This window comes from Cryptotermes secundus, unplaced genomic scaffold (assembly GCF_002891405.2).
Source record: "Cryptotermes secundus unplaced genomic scaffold, Csec_1.0 scaffold899, whole genome shotgun sequence".
Classification (NCBI taxonomy): Eukaryota; Metazoa; Arthropoda; class Insecta; order Blattodea; family Kalotermitidae; genus Cryptotermes; species Cryptotermes secundus.
The window spans coordinates 431,512-442,258 of record NW_019731283.1 but is presented as its reverse complement, the minus strand read 5'-3'; the positions used below and the strand labels follow the sequence as shown (position 1 = coordinate 442,258).

The 10,747-nt window shown below is 39.8% G+C and overlaps 1 protein-coding gene across 1 annotated transcript in view; it reads right to left on the bottom strand.

The window, feature by feature from the left end:
• Positions 1 to 10,487, bottom strand: part of LOC111866915 (protein ELYS) — a 42,648-nt gene extending 32,161 nt beyond the window's left edge. The window contains exons 1-5 of the mRNA XM_023856284.2: positions 9,863 to 10,487; positions 9,453 to 9,721; positions 4,231 to 4,378; positions 1,876 to 2,028; positions 207 to 384 (exon numbers count right to left, since the gene is read on the bottom strand). Coding sequence (XP_023712052.1) covers positions 207 to 384; positions 1,876 to 2,028; positions 4,231 to 4,378; positions 9,453 to 9,721; positions 9,863 to 10,007 — 893 coding nt within the window. The 5' untranslated portion in view covers positions 10,008 to 10,487. The remainder of the gene's footprint in view (positions 1 to 206; positions 385 to 1,875; positions 2,029 to 4,230; positions 4,379 to 9,452; positions 9,722 to 9,862) is intronic.
• Between the last annotated feature and the right edge of the window lie 260 nt (positions 10,488 to 10,747).

The window sequence follows — 10,747 nt, the reverse complement described above, 5'->3', positions numbered from 1 at the left end:
TTGTTAATATGGCCATATAGGGGACTAGATCCTTGCTGTAGCTCAAACCTCAGAGGTTCTGATTTTGAAATTTGTGAGGAAAGGCTTCTCTGGAAACACTATGCAACAGCGACATATAACATGGACATAACTTTAGAGAGAGGTGCCTCAAAAATAATGTGAAGACATGTTATAAAAAAAAAGATAATAGAGTCACCACTGCTTACTCCAAGGTCAGCTGCATGAGGTTCCATATCTGGAAACTTCCAAAACTAAAGCCTGCCACTATGCTGGCAATGCGGGGAACATACATCAGCGCTGTCACATCTACACGTCGTCTTGGAAGACTAAATGTATTGCCACCAGGCAATGGTAGCAGGAACATCTTGTCTGCCAGGAATGACTCTGAAGTCAGTCAATCAATTAATTAATCAATCATTAATCACATTGTCAGACAAAAGTGAAAACATACACTTAAAACCTGTATGTAACACTCACTACTGCTAATAACAAAAAAATATTAATTTTAGCAAATATAATTGCATGTTTGCCAGAAAAACTGACACTCTTAAGGTGTTTAGAAATAATGGTATTACTACAATTACTTCTAAAGCATTTTTTTGTGATGTAATGTCTAGAGATCGCTTTTTACAGATACTTTGGATTATGCATGTGGGAAATGATACCACCATAGAAAGAAACTGGACCATCAAAGAACACAGAAAGTACATGGGATTAGAGAACATACAGAGCAACAGTTTCAGGAATATTTTGTACCACGTAAAAACATTGCAACAGATGGATCAACTGTTTGGTTCAAGGGCAAAACGATCTTCAAACTTATAAAAAAAACAGCGAAGTGGGGCATCAGATTATTAGTATAGTATTAGCTGACAGTGACACTGGTTATGTTTACAGTATAATTCCATATCACAGAAAACTTACAGGTGATGTGTGTAACTTGCCATACTCTGAAAATCGTTCACTTAAAGAACAGTTCTTTCCTTGATGGAGAGACTATGACTAAGTGTGTTTGGCATTGAAGGCTACCACCTTTTCACAAACCTGATGTTATACACCCATACAAAGTGAAGAATTTGTCCTCTTGTATTATGCCAGTAAGCTCAAATTTTGCTCCAACTTTATGCCCTTGTTGCACCAATTTTTGGACCAAACAATTAATTTAGTGGCTCTGCAGGCATTTAGAACACCTTCTTGGCCTGGCTGCAGAAAGTTCTAATAATGTGATGATTGGAAAAAGTTAAAGGTTATAAAAATAATATAATTTACTGTAGTTCCTTATCAAATGCCAACATTAGTGGCCTACCCACTCCACCTCAAAACAAAAACAGAAGCTCTCACATTCAATCCAATCCTATCTACCTCTTTCCAAGAAAACATTAGCAGGTGTTAATAATATACACACTGCCATGTTCTTCTGATACGTTTATCAACACGTTTATAATAACATACACACATATATAAAATAATTTATGTTTGTTCTATGTAGTATCAACACTTATGTTAAAATGCCACAAGAAGATATTTTCATATATTCCATCATTTTTATTTGCAACTTCTACAAATATCATTTTTAGTGCCTCATAGAAAGAATCACAGATTTTATAACTGTCCATCCAGGGTCCAGCTTGCATATGTGAATCCTCACAGATTTATTAACGGGTTACATCATGACAATGGCTCGATCACAGACTCATGTAGCATCAGAGATGTGAGAATTATAAATTGGACATGGAAGAAAGCAGTCACTGCCTTTTCCAGGATAAACAGAAATGAACCCAGAGAAGTACTACACAACCAAATAAGATTCGAAAATTATGACAATACCAACAATTTTAATGATAACTACTAGACATGATTCACAGAAACACTAACCATTCAACACCACACATAAATGGTCTCCTGTTCTGGCAGCATGTGCTCGTTTATATTCCAGGGTCTCCTGGTCAGTTTCTTGGACACTGATGGGCAGAAGTTGGCAAGCATGCAACTCATCTCTCAAGTCACCACAGCTTCCCATGCTTAGCCCTGCACATGTATGAAGAAAGATTACAGGAATATATATGATCTTCTGCTTTTAGTGCCAACCTAAATGTTTTCAAGTATAAACTTGCAGAGAAACTACAAACACAACATAAACTCAACTTACAGAGTATACAGTGAACATGAGACTGTAAACCTGTGTGACAAGTGTCCTTCGGCTTCATGGTGAGCTTGAGGTATATTAAATGAAGGATAGAATGGACTTCCATATACAGGGTCTGGCAGGGAAACAAGATGGATTTTAATTAGTACAATGGAGCCAATTTTTATTTCTCTTACTTATTTTATTTGTCATAATACATATTAATGTATGCCATTTTATGCATATGACTGCCAGCTCATTTTGTCTTGAAAATTATGCCATCCAGCTGATTACCATCTCTTCATACACATCCTTGCAGCCTTGTCTTGAAGTTGTTCATTGAGTGTCTTTGCCTTGTCGGGGGGGTATTTCCGTGATTTCAGGTTCAATCGCAACTTTCAGTTCATGAACTGTACGTGGTCTATTGATGAATATCTTTACTTTGAGATAACCCCAAAGGAAATAACAGTCAGGTGACCAAGCAGGCAAAGGAGAAACCGTGCTGAGAAATGACATGCCCAGGAAACATTTCTCGCACAACTGCCATGGAAGTTCTTGCAGTATGAGCAGTGGGCCCATCTTGTTGAAACCACATGGTTTGTTGATTAATTCCAGGTCTGTTAATTCCTGGTTCGAGGAAATTATGCAGCATATGTGAACATAGCAACCAGAGTTTACTGTCACAGCATGTCTGTCCTTCCTCAAAGAAATCACACCAAAGCTTCCTACACAGCACCAGACTGTCACACGTTCAGAGTGAAGAGGACATTCATGAAGCTGCCGTGGATTTCATTCCAATCAATAACGGAAGTTCTATTTGTTAACACACCGAGATAAGTGGAAGTGGCCTTGGTACTCATGCCAATGGCCGCATCATCTGCCACAATTTCAAGCATGTTTTGTGCAAAAGTAACAAAGACTGCCCAATCATGTTGATGCAACTCTTGCACAACCATCATATTGTATGGATGAAAATGCAAATCTAGGTGCAATATTCATCTCGCACTCCAATCTGAAATGCCTAATGCAATGGCATGCTTCATTGCAGAACAGGGGTTAGTCACTACTTCCCACCTAACAGTCTCATCATTCTCAGGCGTTCGGACAGTTCATGCACCTCCAGGCGGTTTCTTCTTTAGTTCTGAGCCAGTCGATCTGAAGTTTGCAATCCACAACAAAATCATGTTCCTACTGGGAACTTTACCATGGCAACCCACCAGTTTTAAAAAACATCTCGATAACAAAAGCATGATGTTCCGCCATCCACTGTTCCATATCTACTGAAATGGCCTACTTTGAGCTATTGAAGGTCAGTGAGCCCTCTCTTCCCACACCACCATTGCCCAAACTAGTGCCAACTTAAAAATGTCAGGTTTCCTTGCCAGACCATGTAGTTCTGTGTGCTGCTTATTGACTGTTCACTGTTCTTCCTTGTGCACTACATTTCCCTACAGAAGTTACACACTTTCAAATATGTATCTCCAGATTTATATGGCAAATCCATAGTGCTATTTAAAAAGACGGTGGGTCAGTTTCAAAATTACAGCTTCAGCCAGTGCAGCCATGCCGTCATTGCAATCTATTAATATAGCCCCAGCTTCTATATTTGCACATTAAATATATAGTCTGGCAATTAAATGACTACACTGACAATTATGTTACCAAAAAATAGGCATTGCCACTAACTTTTGGTGTCATCAACTCAAAGTAGTCACCTTCTAATTTTAAATTCATTCCATTGTCTCTGCCATGTATGAGCCAAATGCTTGAAATAATTTTTTGAACACTCTTTCATGGCAATGTGACAGCAAAATCAAAACCTGGCATAAATAACCCCCTAATACTCTATAACAAGTGGAAAAGCAAGATGAAATTCAATGGGGAAATCAATCCTTTCTTCTATTCATCCTTTGCCCAATTTCCTTCATCCTCTTCCCTCATTCATCTGTTAAAACACTGCATTAAGTTACATTTTCACCCTTCAGATGGCACAGTTTTGAACATACAGCTGTCACCATTGTTACATAAAAACTACCATGGTGTCAGAATGACATAACACATACATAGTCAGATAACACATACACAAAGATGCTCCACTAGCCTACCCTCATCACAATTTATCCGGCACAGATCCACAAGCATTATTTGTCCACCAGCAAGGCCAACTGCAAGCACACCAGTCATAGAGCTGAGGAGTTGCGGCAGAGGATAGCATCCTTCAGATCCGCAATCCACTACATTCACAGATGTCACCTGAAAAAAAAAAACTGTTTAGTGCCATCACTGCTTACCTCCTGAATCCAAGCTTCTCCTTGTCCCCATTACAGAACCTTAACATGAATCGCAAAGAAAACACAGTTTCAAAGAATTCCTCTATCGTTGTATGTTTATTCATTGCTTTGGAAATCGTTTATCATGCCGCTGCCTAGCTGCATCTATTCGTTAAACTATTCTAGGTTTTAGACTTCATGTCACAATATATTAGAATAATCACACACACAGTTCAGTATTCACCAGTCTGATGTGCTGAACATTAAGGTTCAATATGTCAAATTACAGATATGAAGACTTTCACAGTAAAGAAATGCAATCATTCAATTTCTCACTATACAGTAACCTTTCAATTATCCACTTCATGAATCAACCACAGAACTCTCAGCCTCTTAGTTACAGCTTTCTGTAATGATTCAATTCTTTCCCATTACATCTGTTTCAGCAGTACACAATATTTACAGCAGGTTGTACATCTCACCCTAGTGCAACTTTCTGTTCCCTTATTCTATTGCCCTTTAACTGCCAAAAGACTGCTTTCTACTGTTGGAAAGATATACGCCTAACTCTTTATTAATTGACAGTAGGATCGCTAGACTCTGCAATGTTAACTGATCGATGAGATTTTCAGGTTGAATGCAGAATGGCAGATTTTTTGACTGCCTGTTGTTTTTAATCACCGGTACCAATTTTCCCTTCCATTACCACAGATAATCGATAGTCTACCCTGTGTAAGAAAGTTCCAAACTTCAGGCATAAGATTATACATCAAAGTTCATGAACACATTTCATAAACTGACGAGAGAACATTGTCTTACTTAAAATTATGCCACCACATGAATATAGCTTCCTGTATCAACACTAGCAAAGATTTCATATTTGTGAAGGCAGACAGAAAGCAGTACCCCCTTCTTCTTTCCCCCTTAGGTCACTGCCATACACAAGTTATGTTAGTATCAGTGTAGTGCTCCAACATTAACTGTCAGCCTCCCATACTCACTGTTTATTGAAACATAAAATGGAGCAGTGGGGCATGCAATAGCGTAGTTAGTTGAGGCACTATGCTGCAAGCCTGAAGATCATGGGTTCGAGTCCTGATGAGGTGGATTTTTTTCAATTGACCTCATCTTTCCACACAGAGATATTGGGTTTTCGGACTTTATCCATCGTCCTGGTTTTAAGATAACCAAGAAAAACACGACATTTCGGAAAGTGGATCTGTTTCCATCCTCAGGACCAATCGTCCAGTGATTGAGGCTAGCTCTTTCTAAGGGACCCAACAGAATAGGTGTTTTCCCTCATCTGAGGACAGAAACAGATCCAGTTTCCGAAACATCATGTTTTTCTTAGTTATCTTAAAACCAGGATGATGGACAAAGTCCAAAAACCCAATATCTCTGTGTTATACACCACTGTCAGAATCCTATAGTAACTAATCCTTCCAGCCACACTACGACCCTGGGGTTGACTAAGCCTCTAACAGAAATGAGTACCAGGAATATTCATGGGGGCAAAGGGTGCTGCCAGTGCATAAGGCTGACAACCTTACTGCCATCTATGAGCTGACTGTCTAGAGAAAATGTAGGAACCTCGATGTCTCACAACCCTATGGGCCTTCACGGCCTGTTACAGGGATAGCATTACCTTATAATGAAACAGTGGCATTTGATTAGAAAGTGGCAGAACTTGTAAGACAGTTATAACACTGAACAGTGATTGAATTCTTTAATTGCTACAGGTCAGATGCAGATTCATACACACTGAACACCTACAGAAAGCATAATGTACTGAAACAGCATGACACTGAGGAAAGCACTTAAATGGAGGCAGGAGAAGCAGGCGTGCATGACAAACCACAAAGTTGTTCCCAAACTGTTAACACCAACTGGATCAATGACCCTGTATATAACTGCTACATAATAACAGATGTGATGCATTTCAAGGTTTCAATCAGCAAAGGCAGTGTGATGATCAGTATTTATTTTCCCATGTTCACAGAGACTTTGAAAACTACTGTCACCAGTATAACATAAGATGGTGATACCTTCTTGTTGCAAGTCATCATACCAGATGAGACTTGGATCTCTGGGCCCATCATTCAGAACCAGAACCTAAAAGGCATTCAATGGCATACTTCACATGGTCTCTGAGGCCAACGAAATTCAAGAGTGCGCTGTCAGCAAGAAAAATCATGACCACAGTTCTATGGGATTAGGAAACTGTCATTCTTGCCACTTTATTGTTTTCCCGGATCATGGTTGATTCAGAATATTATGAGGACATGTTACAAAAATCGAAATTTCACTTTGAACCAATTTTCCCGTATGAAAAATGTATTAAGTGCTTTTCGTCAATGCCAAGCCCCTACTACAGTTGGCACTATTGATGCCATTCCAGAATTTGGCTGGACTGTGGTGTCTACCATCCACACAGTCAAGACCTCATCATGTTCAGCCTTTTGAACAAACACCAGTAGGACAATAACACTGAAGAACAGTGTGTGACAGCTGTTGAACCATAATGATGGATAATTTACAGAACTGGAATAGAAACTCCTATTCAGTGCTGAAAGTTAAATGTAAGGAATGACAGGAATCATGTAGAAAATAACTGTCTACGAAAATGTTGCTGCTATGTGGAGTGTAATGTGTACACATACATCTTGAATGCCATACGTAAAATGTAAAGTTGTCCCTGTGCTTAACTAATTAAGCACAAAGCCATGAAGACATATGGGGGAGTGGATGTTAGACCCATATTTTCTTGACCTCGGCACTAGACGAAGGTGAGCAGTCAGCTTCACGCCCTGGCTGCTTTACCCCTGGTACCCACTGGGTAGTAGCCTGGGTGGGCCCCAGAGCCAGTATGGATGACATGGAGAAGTGAAAATTCTTGCCCCCCAACTGTGACTTGAACTCCAATCCCTTGGTCATCCACCTAGTAGCCAGTCGCTATACTGACTACACTATCCTGGCTCTATCTTGAATGAGGTACAAAAAATTAACAGGCAATTCTTTCTGACTGAACGTCATATTTTTTTGTAATACAACTGAGTTATTGCATGTAATGACACAAAATCGACCCCTGGCCTAAATTCCACAGGTTCAAGTGATCCCATGCTAAGAGTTATTAAGAATACTGCATACTACAAGCCGGAAGGTCACAGGTTCAAGACCCGATGAGCCCCTGGGTTTTACTCAGCCTGTAACGGAAATGAGTATCAGGAATTAATTAATTTTCCTGGGAAGTGCGGCCGGTACGTAAGGCTGACAACCTTACTGCCATCTTTGAGCCGATTGTCTAGATAATGTGGGACCCTCAACATCTCACAACCCTATGGGCCTTCACGGCCTGGTACAGGGTGTAGCCATACCACTGACCCCACCAGCTTTATTTGTAATCAATATTTCTTTTAGAGTAATTAAGCATAGGATGTAGTAAGGAACATTCAAGGGTGACTTAGCCCGATTCTTGGTTTCAAGAATAAGGCTTGCTTCACTGCTACAAAGACCAGGCAGGAAGCACCTCGCAGAGTTTTCCTGGAAATTCAGTTCGAAAGTTGACCGGCCGGATCCTTTGGTAAAGTTACACTTGACAGGTTTTGAACCCCGTAAGTCAAAAGTGGGAAGGCCAGCAACCCACGCTACTGGTATAATTTTTCAAGCAGCTGTCAAAAACGATGTTAGGACATTAAGGTCCAAAGTCCCAAACTAAAGCTAGGTGATTGGAGCAGTGAGAATTATGGTTAACTCCCTAAATTCGAATTGTTCCAATCAGCTGAAATTAGGGTAGTAACTTGGAGGCGGAGCTGAAGCTGTGAAGATTTCTTGCTTCAAAGCAGAGTCAGTCTGCTTAAGAGGGAGTCTGTGAACAACTCTCCAAGTGTACAGTCAAAAAATTAGCTAAAAGAAGCAGTCATTAAATAACTAGCCAGGGATCCGGTCGCCAACGTTTGAGCGATTTCAAGGTGTTTTAAGGGATTAAGGACAAGTGCTGTTACATGTATATCAAGATCTGCTCATTAAACAGTGTGTGGTAGTGCCTAGCTATAAACACTCTTATCTTTCCCGCTGACACGAGGCCCGTATGCACCCTGAGACAGAATCTCATCGCTCCAGTGCGAATGCGTTACCCATCACCCGTAGTTTCTGGTTCATCCCCCCTTTTTCCTGAAATGTAAGCCTTTATAGTAAGTTTACTGGCGCCCAGCATTCAGATAACCCATAAACAATTACCCACAACAACAACAACAACAACAAAAAAAGGGAAGCAGAACTGGATAAGAATGACGCAGCAGCAACCTGCAAACTCGGAATACCTACAGGTGAGAGAGAACGGCTAGAGGAGCAGCTGCAACCAGCAACCAAGGGGCCCAAAGGACGGTAAGAGAAGTAAGGTGGCACCAATGTGGAAGCAAACAGTTACAGAGGGAAAGTGGCACCAACGTAAAGGGCCCAACGGAGTGAGCGGTTAGAAGGGATAGCTTTACTTTTCACTTTACATACTACACACACATTTTTTGCATCATAACACACTCAATTTATAATTGACAAAAGACTCTGCTGGGCACATAAATTATCCCACTCATGACTGGCTTATGCAATCTATAAATGATAAAATAAGTTGCAATTTTTCATTAAAGGGTGGCATCACTGAACAAAAAGGACATTACATATACCCTGATGTATCTGGGAATAACAGTACTTTATCAGTACACATTATAAAATTCTGAGTGCATGGTGAAACAGGAACTTGAGCAGTTGGAATTACGGATACAGGACAAAGCAATCCATAACTGGCATGTCTTCTCTAACTTACACCTCAAAATTCCAAACATGGCTTGTGTGTAAGAACTTAAAAATATATTGTCTTACAATATCTCAGAGCTAGCTAACATGAAAATCTCAATAAATGATTAACTGCTGTGCTGAAAAGTATGTTAGTTAGCTTCTACTACAGTACATGGTGCCATATTCCAAAAGACAGCAATCTTCTACTATGCGAGAACCTCAAATCCAAACAGAATTAATATATTGCTAATAACAATTTCACAAACCTTAGAAGGCATCCGTACAGCACGTAGAACCTTAGAGCCGCGTATGTCAAAAACACATATCATCCCTCCAACCAACTCGCATTCCAAGCCCACCACAAACTGCGAAACACGTCCTGAACCATCATTACAGGGCAACTCTGTGACACAAGTTACTCTGGTTTTTGAATGATGCAAGACAGCTCCAAATGTCCAGGCAGCTACTTTGGCACCATTTGTAGTTCGTATTACTTCAAAGCTTGGACCCCAACTCAGCCAGGCATATTGAGTATCTGTTGGTGTAAAATCATATACTGTCAATATTTACAGGCATATTGATACATATATCAGCATGTCTCAAACAAAATGTATCTTTATCAACAAACCATCATGCAACAGAAGCAAACGAAACTGAACTATGAACTATATTTTACCTTTCAAAAGCCCTCCTTTCAGATCATAATGTTGCTCATTTTGGCCATTCTCTATTCTGAAATAACTTGTAACAGACGCAGGAAACTTTACAACTTTACATATCGTAGCAGGTGCTTCTTGAAGTTTCATTTTGTGCTCATTCATGTTTTCATACTTATACTACATATAATTACGTATAAAATTTGTAATTAGCTCCACACAAACACAAGCGACTTACTGCCAGTACGTTACATGTTGTGTTCGATCAGAGACCGCAAAAGTATGCATGTGGATTAAACTGTTGCACTTATTGTCCATAATCAGCTTATTATACTAGGATCTTCTTTTTAATTTAAATAACCATTGTTTCTATATGATTAATACAGCGAGAACTTATGTCTACAAGTGCACATTTGCCTCGATTTCAGCTTCTCAAGTCATGCAGCCTGGAAAGTTATATTTAGTAACGAATCACTTTTATAAAATCCACAGAGGTATACAAAAAAAACTAACATAATAAACAACCTATCCATGTCAATGCTCCCACAACGCCATACCAAAATCTTAATACCATTTAATCATTCAAACACGATCACCACACAATACCTACGAAACTTATCGTATCGAATCGTATGACGCAGGGGCTGCAGGTATGGCGCGTATCGGTACGGAACGTGTCGGTTCCGTGGTCACCCTAATTATCACGGATCACTCTATCGTCGTACTGATCCACTAACGGATCCGAGAACCGCACCCGCAGGCTTATGAACTATTTATTTTTCAGGCAGGCGTTCACTAAATTGCATCGGATCGGATGCTAAGTTAACATGTAATGCGATGCGAGAGTTATGATGAAGTGAACGACAGCACTCTTGATTTAATTATTTACATGTTACTTAGCATCC